Below are 15973 nucleotides of genomic sequence, written 5' to 3'. Positions count from 1 at the left end.
CTCTCCCTATATGCTTCCCACCCCCCCTCTCCCTATATGCTCACCCCCCCCTCCCTATATGTTCACTCCCCCCCCCTCTTCCCCTATATGTTCACCCCCCTCTCCCTATATGCTCCCCCTCTATGTCCCTCTCCCTATATGCTCACCCCCCTCTCCCTATATGCTCACCCCCCTCTCCCAATATGTTCACCCCCCTCTATGTCCCTCTCCCAATATGTTCACCCCCCTCTATGTCCCTCTCCCAATATGTTCACCCCCCCTCTATGTCCCCTCTCCCAATATGTTCACCCCCCTCTATGTCCCTCTCCCAATATGTTCACCCCCCTCTATGGTCCCTCTCCCAATATGTTCACCCCCCTCTATGTCCCTCTCCCAATATGTTCACCCCCCTCTATGTCCCTCTCCCTATATGCTCACTCCCTATATGTTCACCCCCTCTCCCTATATGCTCACTCCTATATGTTCACCCCCCACTCCCTATATGCTCACCCCCTCTATGTCCCTCTCCCATATATGCTCACCCCCCTCTCCCTATATGTTCACCCCCCTCTCCCTATATGCTCACCCCCCTCTCCCTATATGTTCACCCCCCTCTCCCTATATGTTCACCCCCCTCTCCCTATATGCTCACCCCCTCTATGTCCCTCTCCCTATATGCTCACCCCCTCTCCCAATATGTTCACCCCCCTCTATGTCCCTCTCCCAATATGTTCACCCCCCTCTATGTCCCCTCTCCCAATATGTTCACCCCCCTCTATGTCCCTCTCCCAATATGTTCACCCCCCTCTATGTCCCTCTCCCAATATGTTCACCCCCCTCTATGTCCCTCTCCCAATATGTTCACCCCCCTCTATGTCCCTCTCCCAATATGTTCACCCCCCTCTATGTCCCTCTCCCAATATGTTCACCCCCCTCTATGTCCCTCTCCCAATATGTTCACCCCCCTCTATGTCCCTCTCCCAATATGTTCACCCCCCTCTATGTCCCTCTCCCAATATGTTCACCCCCCTCTATGTCCCTCTCCCAATATGTTCACCCCCCTCTATGTCCCTCTCCCAATATGTTCACCCCCCTCTATGTCCCTCTCCCAATATGTTCACCCCCCTCTATGTCCCTCTCCCAATATGTTCACCCCCCTCTATGTCCCTCTCCCAATATGTTCACCCCCCTCTATGTCCCTCTCCCAATATGTTCACCCCCCTCTATGTCCCTCTCCCAATATGTTCACCCCCCTCTATGTCCCTCTCCCAATATGTTCACCCCCCTCTATGTCCCTCTCCCAATAGGTTCACCCCCCTCTATGTCCCTCTCCCAATAGGTTCACCCCCCCTCTATGTCCCTCTCCCTATAGGTTCACCCCCCTCTATGTCCCTCTCCCTATAGGTTCACCCCCCTCTATGTCCCTCTCCCTATAGGTTCACCCCCCTCTATGTCCCTCTCCCTATAGGTTCACCCCCCTCTATGTCCCTCTCCCTATAGGTTCACCCCCCTCTATGTCCCTCTCCCTATAGGTTCACCCCCCTCTATGTCCCTCTCCCTATAGGTTCACCCCCCTCTATGTCCCTCTCCCTATAGGTTCACCCCCCTCTATGTCCCTCTCCCTATAGGTTCACCCCCCTCTATGTCCCTCTCCCTATAGGTTCACCCCCCTCTATGTCCCTCTCCCTATAGGTTCACCCCCCTCTATGTCCCTCTCCCTATAGGTTCACCCCCCTCTATGTCCCTCTCCCTATAGGTTCACCCCCCTCTATGTCCCTCTCCCTATAGGTTCACCCCCCTCTATGTCCCTCTCCCTATAGGTTCACCCCCCTCTATGTCCCTCTCCCTATAGGTTCACCCCCCTCTATGTCCCTCTCCCTATAGGTTCACCCCCCTCTATGTCCCTCTCCCTATAGGTTCACCCCCCTCTATGTCCCTCTCCCTATAGGTTCACCCCCCTCTATGTCCCTCTCCCTATAGGTTCACCCCCCTCTATGTCCCTCTCCCTATAGGTTCACCCCCCTCTATGTCCCTCTCCCTATAGGTTCACCCCCCTCTATGTCCCTCTCCCTATAGGTTCACCCCCCTCTATGTCCCTCTCCCTATAGGTTCACCCCCCTCTATGTCCCTCTCCCTATAGGTTCACCCCCCTCTATGTCCCTCTCCCTATATGTTCACCCCCCTCTATGTCCCTCTCCCTATATGTTCACCCCCCTCTATGTCCCTCTCCCTATATGTTCACCCCCCTCTATGTCCCTCTCCCTATATGTTCACCCCCCTCTCCCTATATGTTCACCCCCCCTCTCCCTATATGTTCACCCCCCTCTCCCTATATGTTCACCCCCCTCTCCCTATATGTTCACCCCCCTCTCCCTATATGTTCACCCCCCTCTCCCTATATGTTCACCCCCCTCTCCCTATATGTTCACCCCCCTCTCCCTATATGTTCACCCCCCTCTCCCTATATGCTCACCCCCTCTATGTCCCTCTCCCTATATGTTCACCCCCCGTCTCCCTATATGTTCACCCCCCCTCTCCCTATATGCTCACCCCCCTCTCCCTATATGTTCACCCCCCTCTCCCTATATGTTCACCCCCCTCTCCCTATATGTTCACCCCCCTCTCCCTATATGCTCACCCCCTCTATGTCCCTCTCCCAATATGTTCACCCCCCTCTCCCTATATGCTCACCCCCTCTATGTCCCTCTCCCTATGTGTTCACCCCCCTCTCCCTATATGTTCACCCCCTCTATGTCCCTCTCCCTATATGTTCACCCCCCTCTCCCAATATGTCACCCCCCCATGTCCCTCTCCCTATATGCTCACCCCCCTCTCCCTATATGTTCACCCCCTCTATGTCCCTCTCCCTATATGTTCACCCCCCTCTCCCTATATGTTCACCCCCCTCTCCCTATATGTTCACCCCCTCTATGTCCCTCTCCCTATATGTTCACCCCTCTCTCCCTATATGTTCACCCCCCCTCTCCCTATATGCTCACCCCCTCTATGTCCCTCTCCCTATATGCTCACCCCCTCTATGTCCCTCTCCCTATATGTTCACCCCCCTCTCCCTATATGTTCACCCCCCTCTCCCTATATGTTCACCCCCCTCTCCCTATATGTTCACCCCCCTCTCCCTATATGCTCACCCCCCTCTCCCTATATGCTCACCCCCCTCTCCCTATATGCTCACCCCCCTCTCCCTATATGCTCACCCCCTCTATGTCCCTCTCCCTATATGTTCACCCCCCTCTCCCTATATGCTCACCCCCTCTATGTCCCTCTCCCTATATGTTCACCCCCCTCTCCCTATATGCTCACCCCCCTCTCCCTATATGTTCACCCCCCTCTCCCTATATGCTCACCCCCTCTATGTCCCTCTCCCTATATGTTCACCCCCCTCTATGTCCCTCACCCAATATGTTCACCCCCTCTATGTCCCTCTCCCAATATGTTCACCCCCCTCTCCCAATATGTTCACCCCCCTCTCCCAATATGTTCACCCCCCTCTCCCAATATGTTCACCCCCCTCTCCCAATATGTTCAGCCCCCTCTCCCAATATGTTCAGCCCCCTCTCCCAATATGTTCAGCCCCCTCTCCCAATATGTTCAGCCCCCTCTCCCAATATGTTCAGCCCCCTCTCCCAATATGCTCACCCCCCTCTCCCTATATGCTCACCCCCCTCTCCCTATATGTTCACCCCCCTCTCCCTATATGCTCACCCCCCTCTCCCTATATGCTCACCCCCTCTATGTCCCTCTCCCTATATGTTCACCCCCCTCTCCCTATATGCTCACCCCCTCTATGTCCCTCTCCCAATATGTTCACCCCCTCTATGTCCCTCTCCCAATATGTTCACCCCCCTCTCCCTATATGTTCACCCCCCTCTCCCAATATGTTCACCCCCCTCTCCCAATATGTTCACCCCCCTCTCCCAATATGTTCACCCCCCTCTCCCAATATGTTCACCCCCCTCTCCCAATATGTTCACCCCCCTCTCCCAATATGTTCACCCCCTCTATGTCCCTCTCCCAATATGTTCACCCCCTCTATGTCCCTCTCCCTATATGCTCACCCCCCTCTCCCTATATGCTCACCCCCCTCTCCCTATATGCTCACCCCCCTCTCCCTATATGCTCACCCCCCTCTCCCTATATGCTCACCCCCCTCTCCCTATATGCTCACCCCCCCTCTCCCTATATGCTCACCCCCCTCTATGTCCCTCTCCCTATATGTTCACCCCCTCTCCCTATATGTTCACCCCCTCTATGTCCCTCTCCCTATATGCTCACCCCCCTCTCCCTATATGTTCACCCCCCTCTCCCTATATGTTCACCCCCCTCTCCCTATATGTTCACCCCCCTCTCCCTATATGTTCACCCCCCTCTCCCTATATGTTCACCCCCCCTCTCCCTATATGTTCACCCCCCTCTCCCTATATGCTCACTCCCTATATGTTCACCCCCCTCTCCCTATATGCTCACCCCCTCTATGTCCCTCTCCCTATATGTTCACCCCCCTCTCCCTATATGCTCACCCCCCTCTCCCTATATGTTCACCCCCCTCTCCCTATATGTTCACCCCCCTCTCCCTATATGCTCACCCCCCTCTCCCTATATGCTCACCCCCTCTATGTCCCTCTCCCTATATGCTCACCCCCCTCTCCCTATATGCTCACCCCCCTCTCCCTATATGCTCACCCCCTCTATGTCCCTCTCCCAATATGTTCACCCCCCTCTATGTCCCTCTCCCAATATGTTCACCCCCCTCTATGTCCCTCTCCCAATATGTTCACCCCCCTCTCCCTATATGCTCACTCCCTATATGTTCACCCCCCTCTCCCTATATGCTCACTCCCTATATGTTCACCCCCCTCTCCCTATATGCTCACTCCCTATATGTTCACCCCCCTCTCCCTATATGCTCACCCCCTCTATGTCCCTCTCCCTATATGTTCACCCCCCTCTCCCTATATGCTCACCCCCCTCTCCCTATATGCTCACCCCCCTCTCCCTATATGTTCACCCCCCTCTCCCTATATGTTCACCCCCCTCTCCCTATATGCTCACCCCCTCTATGTCCCTCTCCCTATATGCTCACCCCCCTCTCCCTATATGCTCACCCCCCTCTCCCTATATGCTCACCCCCCTCTATGTCCCTCTCCCTATATGTTCACCCCCCTCTATGTCCCTCTCCCAATATGGTCACCCCCCTCTATGTCCCTCTCCCAATATGCTCACCCCCCTCTATGTCCCTCTCCCAATATGCTCACCCCCCTCTATGTCCCTCTCCCAATATGCTCACCCCCCTCTATGTCCCTCTCCCAATATGCTCACTCCCTATATGTTCACCCCCCTCTCCCTATATGCTCACTCCCTATATGTTCACCCCCCTCTCCCTATATGCTCACTCCCTATATGTTCACCCCCCTCTCCCAATATGTTCACCCCCCTCTATGTCCCTCTCCCAATATGTTCACCCCCCTCTATGTCCCTCTCCCAATATGTTCACCCCCCTCTATGTCCCTCTCCCTATATGTTCACCCCCCTCTATGTCCCTCTCCCTATATGTTCACCCCCCTCTATGTCCCTCTCCCTATATGTTCACCCCCCTCTATGTCCCTCTCCCTATATGTTCACCCCCCTCTATGTCCCTCTCCCTATATGTTCACCCCCCTCTATGTCCCTCTCCCTATATGTTCACCCCCCTCTATGTCCCTCTCCCTATATGTTCACCCCCCTCTATGTCCCTCTCCCTATATGTTCACCCCCCTCTATGTCCCTCTCCCTATATGTTCACCCCCCTCTATGTCCCTCTCCCTATATGTTCACCCCCCTCTATGTCCCTCTCCCTATATGTTCACCCCCCTCTATGTCCCTCTCCCTATATGTTCACCCCCCTCTATGTCCCTCTCCCTATATGTTCACCCCCCTCTATGTCCCTCTCCCTATATGTTCACCCCCCTCTATGTCCCTCTCCCTATATGTTCACCCCCCTCTATGTCCCTCTCCCTATATGTTCACCCCCCTCTATGTCCCTCTCCCTATATGTTCACCCCCCTCTATGTCCCTCTCCCTATATGTTCACCCCCCTCTATGTCCCTCTCCCTATATGTTCACCCCCCTCTATGTCCCTCTCCCTATATGTTCACCCCCCTCTATGTCCCTCTCCCTATATGTTCACCCCCCTCTATGTCCCTCTCCCTATATGTTCACCCCCCTCTATGTCCCTCTCCCTATATGTTCACCCCCCTCTATGTCCCTCTCCCTATATGTTCACCCCCCTCTATGTCCCTCTCCCTATATGTTCACCCCCCTCTCCCTCCCTCTCCCTATATGTTCACCCCCCTCTCCCTCCCTCTCCCTATATGTTCACCCCCCTCTCCCTCCCTCTCCCTATATGTTCACCCCCCTCTCCCTCCCTCTCCCTATATGTTCACCCCCCTCTCCCTCCCTCTCCCTATATGTTCACCCCCCTCTCCCTCCCTCTCCCTATATGTTCACCCCCCTCTCCCTCCCTCTCCCTATATGTTCACCCCCCTCTCCCTATATGTTCACCCCCCTCTCCCTATATGTTCACCCCCCTCTCCCTATATGTTCACCCCCCTCTCCCTATATGTTCACCCCCCTCTCCCTATATGTTCACCCCCCTCTCCCTATATGTTCACCCCCCTCTCCCTATATGTTCACCCCCCTCTCCCTATATGTTCACCCCCCTCTCCCTATATGTTCACCCCCCTCTCCCTATATGTTCACCCCCCTCTCCCTATATGTTCACCCCCCTCTCCCTATATGTTCACCCCCCTCTCCCTATATGTTCACCCCCCTCTCCCTATATGTTCACCCCCCTCTCCCTATATGTTCACCCCCCTCTCCCTATATGTTCACCCCCCTCTCCCTATATGTTCACCCCCCTCTCCCTATATGTTCACCCCCCTCTCCCTATATGTTCACCCCCCTCTCCCTATATGTTCACCCCCCTCTCCCTATATGTTCACCCCCCTCTATGTCCCTCTCCCTATATGTTCACCCCCCTCTATGTCCCTCTCCCTATATGTTCACCCCCTCCCTATATGCTTACCCTCCTCCTGCGGCTGTTGGTTGGGGTTCAGCTCGATCACCTCCACAATCTCCTCACCCTCGTGTAATTCCAGCTGGGGGCTCAGCTCCCCCTCTTCCATCCTCCCTCGAGCCCCTTGTTACCGCTGACCTAGTTAAACTAACTAACTTAACCCGGTCACATTGACCAGGCCGCTACACTCACGCGCCCTCTCAAGGCCCCCTCCCACCACCCTCACGAACAGCCGGAAGCTCGGCGAGTGACTGACGGCCACTCCAGCCAATCCGAAATCGGCTTCCGGTGTCACCCGCGAAACAGGTGAGGACGGAACGCTGGGGGCATTGACCTCGGGCCGCGGTGCTCCCTGGGAGTTGTAGTCACAGGTCGGTCGAGGCGCAAACTCTCCTTTTCCACTTTCTCCAGCTCCTTCCCGCAATCTCGCTCACCTGCGGCGGTATCTGCGCACGCGCCGTAGTCCCTCTCCGTTGCAGGCTGGGATACTGGAGGACCAAGATGGCGGGAGCTTGGAGGAGCTGCGGCTGGGGTGGAGGTAAATTCTGGAGTCCCATGAAGGAGGGAAACAGAGAGTATCCACTACACCGTTCATGTGTGGAGAGAGACTGCATCAGTTAGGACAGTACTCACTGGAGTTTAGAAGAATCTTATAGAAACCTATAAAATTCTCGCAGGACTGGGTGGTGTAAACACAGGAAGGATATTGGAGGGAGGCCAGAACCAGGGAGTCACAGTCTAAGGGGACTGAGGCAAAAGGGCTTTTGCACGAAACGTTGATTTTCCTGCTCCTTGGATGCTGCCTGACCTGCTGTGCTTTTCCAGCAACACTCTAATCTAGACTCTCAATTGGACTGAGATGAGGAGAAATGGAGGGTGATGCATTATACAGGACAAACAAGTTAAGGGAATACTCTCTGAACAGTAAGACCCTGGGAAACACTGAAGATCAGAGGGACTTTGGTGCGGATGTAGACCGGTCCCATAAGGTGTCAGGGCAGGTGGATAATGTGATCATGGAGGCATATGGTGTCTGTGTAATTGTTTAGAGTCAAAAGGTGTGGTGCTGGAAAAGCACAGCAAGTCAGGCAACATCTGAGGAGCAGGGGTATTGATGTTTTGGGCAGAAGATCTTCATCAATAAGATTGGTGGAGTAGCAGATAGCGAAAGGGACTGTCAGCGAACACAGCAGAATATAGATAGACTGGGGAGATGGGCAGAGAAATTGCAGATGGAGTACAATCCAGACAAATATGAGGTGATACAATTCCAGAGCGAACTATACAGTAAATGGAAAAGCCCTGGGGAAAATTGATGTACAGAGAGATCAAGGTGTTCAGGTCCATTGTTCCCTGAAGGTGGCAGTGTAGGTCAATATATTGGTCAAGAAGGCATATGGCATACTATCGGACAAGCACAAGAGTTGGCAGGTCATGTTGCAGTTGTAGAAGACTTTGGTTTGGCCACATTTGGAATACTGCTTACAGTTCTGATTGCCACATTACCAGAAGGATGTCGATCCTTTGGAAATGGTGCAGAGGAGGTTCACCAGGATGTTGCCTGGTATGGAGGGCGCTAGCTATGAAGAGAGGTTAAGTAGATTAGAATTATTTTCATTAGAAAGACTGAGTTTTAGCAGGGAACCTGATTGAGGTCTACAAAATCATGAGATATATAGGCAAGGTGGATAGCAAGACGTTTTTTCCCCAGAGTGGGGGACTCAATTGCTAGAGGTCATGGGTTCAAGGTGAGATGGCAAAGGTTTAAGGGAGATATGTGTGGAAAGTTTTTTTACACAGAGGTTGGTGGGTATCTGGAGCATGTTGCCAGCGGAGATGGTAGAGGTGGGCACAATAGTGTTATTTAAGATGTATCTTAACAGATACATGAATGGGCAGGGAGCAAAGGGACAAGATTAGTATGGTGCTGGAAAAGCACAGCAGGTCAGGCAGCATCCGAGGAGCAGGAAAAGAAATCGATGTTTCAGGCAAAAGCGCTTTATCAGGAATGAGGCTGAGAGGTGTGGGGCTGGTGGGAAGGTAGCTGAGAGTGCAGTAGGTCGATGGAGGTGGGAATGAAAGTAATAGGTCGGAGAGGAGGGTGAGGCAGATGGGTGGGAAGGAAGATTGACAGATGGGACAGGTCATGAGGGCGGTGCTGAGCTGGAAGGTTGGAGCTAGGGTAAGGTGGGGGGAGGGGAAATCAGGAAACTGGTGAAGTCCACATTGCTGACATGGGGTTGAAGGGTCCCAGGGCAGAAGACGAGGTGTTCTTCTTCCAGGCGTTGGGTGGTGAGAGAGTGGCGATGGAAGAGGTCCAGGACCTGCATGTCCTCGGCAGAGTGGGAGGGAGAGTTGAAATGTTACCCAGGCAGTCGGGTTGATTTCCCCTCCATACCCCAGTTCAACTTTCCAGCTCAGCACCATCGTCATGACATGTCCCATCTGTCCATCTTCCTTCCCACATATCCGCTTTGCCCTCCTCTCCGACTTATCACCTTTACCCCCACTTCCATCCACCTATTGCACTCTCAGCTACCTTCCCCACACCCCCCCCCCCCACCCCCAGCCACACCCACCTCCTATTTATCTCTCCATTCCTGAGGCTCCCAGCCTCATTCCTGATGAAGGGCTCTTGCCCGAAACATCGATTTTCCTGCTCCTTGGATACTGCCTGACCTGCTGTGCTTTTCCAGCACCACTGTAATCTTGACTCTGATCTCCAGCATCTGCAGTCCTCACTTTCTCCGAAGTTTCTTGAGCGTTATTGGAGCTGTACCCATCCAGGCAAGTGGGGAGTATTCCATCACACTCCTGATTTCTGCCTTATAGATGGTGGACAGGCTTTGGGGAGTCAGGAGGTGAGTTTTTTTTTTAAGGATTCAGGGACTCCCATTTTATCCCTTTTCATCTCTTACATCAATAAATGTCAGCATGGAATCATAGAACATTACAGCGTAGTCCAGGCCCTTCGGCCCACGATGTTTCACCAACCTGTCATACCAATCTGAAGCCCATCCCACCTACACTATTCCATGTACGTCCATATGCTTGTCCAATGACGACTTAAATGTGTTTAAAGTTGGCAAATCATCGACCGTTGCAGGCAAAGCATTCCATACCCTTACTACTCTCTGAGTAAAGAAACTACCTCTGACATCTGTCCTATATCTATCACCCCTCAATTTAAAGCTATGCCCCCTCGTGCTCACCATCTTGGAAAAAGGCTCTCACTGTCCACCCTATCTAACCCTCTTGATGGTGAACAACAACTCCCATTACCTTCACCTCTGTGCTCACCTTTTTTGCGCTGGAGGCCTCTCCAGAGACTCTCACCCATATACCATTCCCACCCTGGCTTCTTACCTGGCCTGACATCTTCATCAAGAACTGTTGATCAGACACCCTAACTTCTCTGCTCCCCCACTCACTCGTGCCTGTCAACCTCAGAATTTGCTGAGCTCTGTTCTCTCAGACCAAATGTTACTGCTGTTGTTAATCCTGTCACTAAGCGCGGGTAAAGTTCCCTTTGTAATGTTAATAACCGCCAGGATGTGGATTGTGAGGCATGTTCAGGGATGATGGTATTGTGGACTGGATGATTACGATGAGTAATGTGCTGTTCCTGTGCTCTTTTTACCGATCCCTGATGGGACGGTCAATGTGTGAGAGGGCTTGGCGATGCTCTGCCCGGTTGAGATATGCTCCATTGTGGTTACAGGCCAAGTGTAGGCACACATTAAATCTGATGAGCTGGGTGTGCTGCTGTGAATCTGCTCAACCTGGCAGGTATAATCTAGTGAGGGGGTGGGAGAGAGGGAGAGATTGGAAAAGATGGTGACGGTTTCTGGGATGTGGGCGTCACCAACACATCCAGCTTTTTTGCTCATCCCTAATTGCCCTTGAAAGGCGAGCCTTACTCAGGCCATTTCAGAGGGCTGTGGGTCTACAGTCACATGCAGGTCAGACCAGGTAATGACAACAGAGTTCCTTCCTCATGGACCAGATAGAGTCATGGAGTTATGCAGCACGGAAACAGTCCAAATCGTCCATGCCGACCCTGTTCCCAAACTGAACTAGTCCCACTTGCCTGCATTTGACCCATAACCCTCTAACCCTTTCCTATTCATGTACCTGTCCAAATGTCTTTCAAATGTTGTAACTGTACCTGCATCAGCCACTTCCTCTGGCAATTCATTCCATATACAAACCACCCTCTGTATGAAAAAGTTGTCCCTTCGATCCATTTTAAATCTTTCCCCTCTCACGTTCAACCTATGCCATCTCGTTTTGGACTCCTCAACCATGGGGAAACAGCCTTTGCTATTCACCTTACCTATACCTCTCTTGATTTTATAAACCTCCATAAGGTCACCCCTCAACCTCCTATGCTCCATTGACAAAACTCTCAGCCTCTTCTGATAATTCAAATCCTCCATTCCCAGCAACATCCTGGTAAATATTTTCTGGACCCTCTCCAATTTAATAATATCTTTCCTACAGATGAGTTTTAATGACAAAATAAAATGTCTTCATGGTCACTGTCAGTGAGACAAGTTTTCATTTTCAGGTTTAATTGAGTTCAAATTTCTCCAGTGACCGTGATCGGATTTGAACCCATGACCCCAGAGTGTTCACATGGGCTTGTGGCCTTAGGTTAGTGAGGTTACCACTACACCACTGCCAGCAGCTGTCTGCTTGTGTTACTGGATTAGTGGTGCTGGAAGAGCACAGAAGTTCAGGCAGCATCCAAGGAGCAGCGAAATCGACGTTTCGGGCAAAAGCCCTTCATCAGGAAAAAGCTTTTATTCCTGATGAAGGGCTTTTGCCCGAAACGTCAATTTCGCTGCTCGTTGGATGCTGCCTGAACTGCTGTGCTCTTCCAGCACCACTGATCCAGTATTTGGTTTTCAGCATCTGCAGTTATTGTTTTTACCTGCTTGTGTTACTGCCTCGGGCTGAGTGATGCCTGGACTCAGCACTGGTCTCATTTACCTTTCTCCAGTCACTGTGTCCCATGTTTCTATTCTTTTCCCCTCCAGGTATTTGGAGCTGCTGCCTGGCCAAGCTGGGGACCCGTGCCCCTGGCACCATCCTGCCAGTCCACCGTAGTGTGACCGTAGGTCTACGACATACCGTACAATCCATCCACTGTAACCATGGCAACACATCAGTGTTACGGTCCGAAGAGACTCCAGGAAAGTCAATCCCACAGCGTCCAGAGTACATTCCACAACGGAGAGCCAAGAATCCAATGGGAAAGATTGGCCTGGCCTGGTAAGAATGTATAGAATGTGTGTACAAAACGTGGGCAGACCCCTTCAGATCATTGTGGTTCCCTCCCATTGGATCTTTGTGATCTGAACCCAGTGATGTCGGGCTGTCTAGTGACAGAATGTCGCAGTGACTGTGAGGCATGTCCAGTCTGAATTCGTAGAATCCCTACAGTGTGGAAACAGGCCATTCGGCCCAACAAGTCCACACTGATTCTCTGAAGACTCAACTCCCACCCTTTCCCTTTATTCACTCATTTCCCATGGCTAATCCGCCTAACCTACACATCTCTGAAGACAATGGACAGCATTGCTTGGCCAATCCACCCTGACCTGCACATTTCGGAATATGGGCGGCAACTGGAGCACTAAAGCTTTTTGTAGCTATGTCAGCAATAGAGGAATGACTAGAGTAAGATTAGGGCCTGTCAATAACAGTAGTGGGAAATGGTGCGTGGAGTGCGAAGAGTTTTGGAAGTGCTATATGAATATGTTTCGTCAGCATTCACACGGTTGGCCTTGCAACTGTACTGATCCCTGATAAATGAATTCTTCCCTTTGCGTGACCTATTGTATACTAACACCTGCGTATCAACTACTAACCAACACTGTCCAGACATCACATGACTGAAGTTAATGACTGGGCAAGATGTCTAGCTTGTTCATTATCCTGCAAATAACAGTTTGCTAATTGTTAATCGATTGTAACCTATATAATCATGCAACTTTCTGTACCTCGTCAGAGTGACTTGTGGCCATCCAATCGAGCCAGTCAACCTGTCTCTCCCCGTGAGCTCACGATTAAACCAGTCAATACTCGAGGCTTGTGTGATGCAATATTTCTAAATTGGACTGCTATGAGGGAGTCACCCACTGCATAATTTACTTCATTCCCCAACAGCTGGCAAGTGAGACTAGATTCACTTAGGTTATCTGGTTGGCCTGGATGAGTTGGACCGGAGGATCTGTTTCTATGCTGCATATCTCTGACTCTACAAATCTTCTCAAAACTTGCTAACACAGGCTTTTAGCAAGCAGGCACAAAGATGAGATTCAAAATGGTTCCAGGCTTTTAATATGTGACAAAATGGCTACCATGAATCTAACAATTCTCCCATACCAGCATTTGGTCCATATCCCTCTAAACCCTTATTCATATAGCCATCCAGATACCTTTTAAATGTTGTAATTGTACTAGCTTCCACCAATTCCTCTGGTAACTTATTCCATACATGCACCACACTCTGTGAGAAAACTGTCCCTTAGGTTCCCTTTAAATCTTTACCTTCTCACCTTAAATCTATGCCCTCTAGTTTTGGGTTCCCCTACTTTAGGGAAAAAGATCTGAGCATTCACCCTATCCATGCCCCTCATGATTTTATAACCTCTAAAAAGGTTATCCCTCAGCCTCCGCTGCTTCAGGTAAATTAGCCTCCGCCTATTCAGCCTCTCCCTCTTGCTTTGAACTCTTTACTGTTTAACAACATCTTTCCTCTGGCAGGACTTGAGGGGCATCAATCTTGCCTTCTATATTACTGACTAAATGGAAGTGATGGTCTACAACAACAGAGGTTTGTTGGACATAGGAACAGAAGTAGCTCATTGATCTCACTGACCCTGCTCCATCATTCCGTAAGGTCATTGCTGATTTGATTTTAATCACAGCTCTACCTACTCCAGTAACCTTTCACCCCCATTGCTTGGCACCTCTATGTTAAAACAATTCAGAGGTTCTGCGTCCACCACCTTCTCGGGAAGAAAGTTCTGAGTGACTGACTCTGAGGTTCGTGTTGGTCTACATTGGGTCAGAAAAAGAGTCCATTCAAACTGGCAGCACAGAAAGAGGCCACTCATCACAGGGGGTCTTGACCTCTGAAAGAGTCTGTCTTTACAAGTGAGGGAGATTGTAAATAGGGAACTGTATGAAATATTGAACGCTGAAGGTAAAGTGACAGGTGAAATAGTAGTGTGTTTAACATCTGCTTCAGGTGGATAATTTGCCAAAATTGTATCATTGTTTGGAAAGGGACAGATTGAGTAACTACAGAACAATCAGCCTACCTTAATTATTCTAAACATCCAAAATTAATGTCATGCATTGTTATTTAGAAAGACTCTGGTTAATCAGAAACAAATTGGACAGATTTGAGAATTTGACTAATTTACTGGGGTTTTATGATGAGGTCATCAGGAAGTTTAATGAACTGGAAAGAAAGAACTGCGGATGCCGGAAATCAGAAACACAAACAGAAATTGTTGGAGAACCTCAGCAGGTCTGTCAGCATCTGTGCAGAGAAAGCAGAGAGAGGTTTTGGGTCCAATGACCCTTCCTCAGTTGAGCTGAGTTTTTCCAGCAATATCAGTTCAATGATGTAAGTAGGATCGATGCCACCTGGTGAGGTTTTGGATCAGGTCCCACATTGTGGGGTAAGGAGTGGGACGGTGCGCACTGATCAGAACATTAAAACCACAAGCAATCCAAGGCAAGGTGTCAACTTGGGGACAGAGCAAAGAATAATGGTTGACAGGCAGTTTTGTGACTGGACGGGTCAGTCCCACCATGGCAGGGCTGTACTGAGAGGTGAGCCAATCAGGGGTGGGTCTGTGAGGGGTCAGTGTCAGTGAAGTTGGCCAGTACTTGCTACCTTTTGTTACCTGATTTTGCTTTTGTGTTCTGTTCTGCTCAGCTCACAGGCAGGTTTCAGATTGTCCTGTAAATCCAACCCATGCCCCTGCTTGTTTCTGCTCCAGGTTAATCGGTTTGCCATCTGGCATCATCACCTTCCTCCTTGCCAAACGAGAGGTGGATAAGAACCGTCTGAAACAGTTGAAGATCAGGCAGAGGATGAAGAATGCCAACGAGAGTGGATACCAGAGTGAACGATACCAACCCAAGCTGGAGGGACACGAGCAGCAGATCATCGCCTCACAAAGTAAACCATAAACTCCCGGCCGGTGGCTCAAATCCCCAGCACATCTCATTTCCCACACACCCTCAGGGATGCTGCCAGCTTTCTGTCTCTCCCACTCTCAAACGACTGAAGGAACTCAGTGGATGAACTGTCAGTTGGGGACTTAGTTTCTTCAACATATTCCTGATGGTGGCGGTGCTAGGATGGAAGGGAAAAGTTCACTTTTGTGTTGACCTAGCGTCTGATTATCAGACGACCTGATTTCTGTGCAAGTGTGCAGGAAGACAGCTCTGTAACTTTGGTTGTACACTGCTTGTAGTGTCATCACTGTTGATATTCTGAGATTTTACTTTATTTTCTATAGCATAACTGTAATAAAAGTGTACAGTATATGATTCATATACACATTTTCCTTGCTATGTGTACTGATTGAGTGATTTTCAGGTAAATATTTACAGCCTATTTTGTCTCAACCAGCACCTTATGGATTGGCACACTCAAGAAACAGGCAAAAATTATATACCTTAAAATACCAGAAGTTTACTGTATTATTACAATGTCTGAGTTGAGGCACCATCTAAGGAAAAGCTACATCCTTCAGTTTCACACGTTCACCAGTGTGTCCTTACCAGTCATCAAGTATATATCTACTCTAATAAACACAAAATGCTGGAGAAACCCAGCAGGTCTGGCAGCATCTGAGAGAAACAGTTAAGATTTCAAGCCTAGTACAACTC

At 50.5% G+C, this 15973-nt stretch overlaps 2 protein-coding genes across 2 annotated transcripts in view; one reads left to right on the top strand and one right to left on the bottom strand.

Moving 5' to 3' along the window:
- The window catches only part of aamp (angio-associated, migratory cell protein), a 49290-nt gene extending 42005 nt beyond the window's left edge, over positions 1–7285 (bottom strand). Inside the window, exon 1 of the mRNA XM_072580039.1 lies at positions 7061–7285. Within this exon, the coding sequence (XP_072436140.1) occupies positions 7061–7160 (100 nt within the window). The 5' untranslated portion in view covers positions 7161–7285. The remainder of the gene's footprint in view (positions 1–7060) is intronic.
- A 179-nt stretch (positions 7286–7464) lies between these two features.
- LOC140482495 (uncharacterized) lies at positions 7465–15635 on the top strand. Its single transcript, XM_072580038.1, has 3 exons — positions 7465–7589; positions 12094–12328; positions 15076–15635. The coding sequence occupies exons 1-3, from the start codon at positions 7553–7555 to the stop codon at positions 15266–15268; spliced, it is 465 nt and encodes a 154-aa protein (XP_072436139.1). The 5' UTR covers positions 7465–7552; the 3' UTR covers positions 15269–15635.
- The last annotated feature ends 338 nt before the right edge of the window (positions 15636–15973 follow it).

This window comes from Chiloscyllium punctatum, chromosome 10 (genome assembly GCF_047496795.1).
Source record: "Chiloscyllium punctatum isolate Juve2018m chromosome 10, sChiPun1.3, whole genome shotgun sequence".
Lineage (NCBI taxonomy): Eukaryota > Metazoa > Chordata > Chondrichthyes > Orectolobiformes > Hemiscylliidae > Chiloscyllium > Chiloscyllium punctatum.
This window is presented reverse-complemented; position numbering and strand designations above follow the sequence as displayed.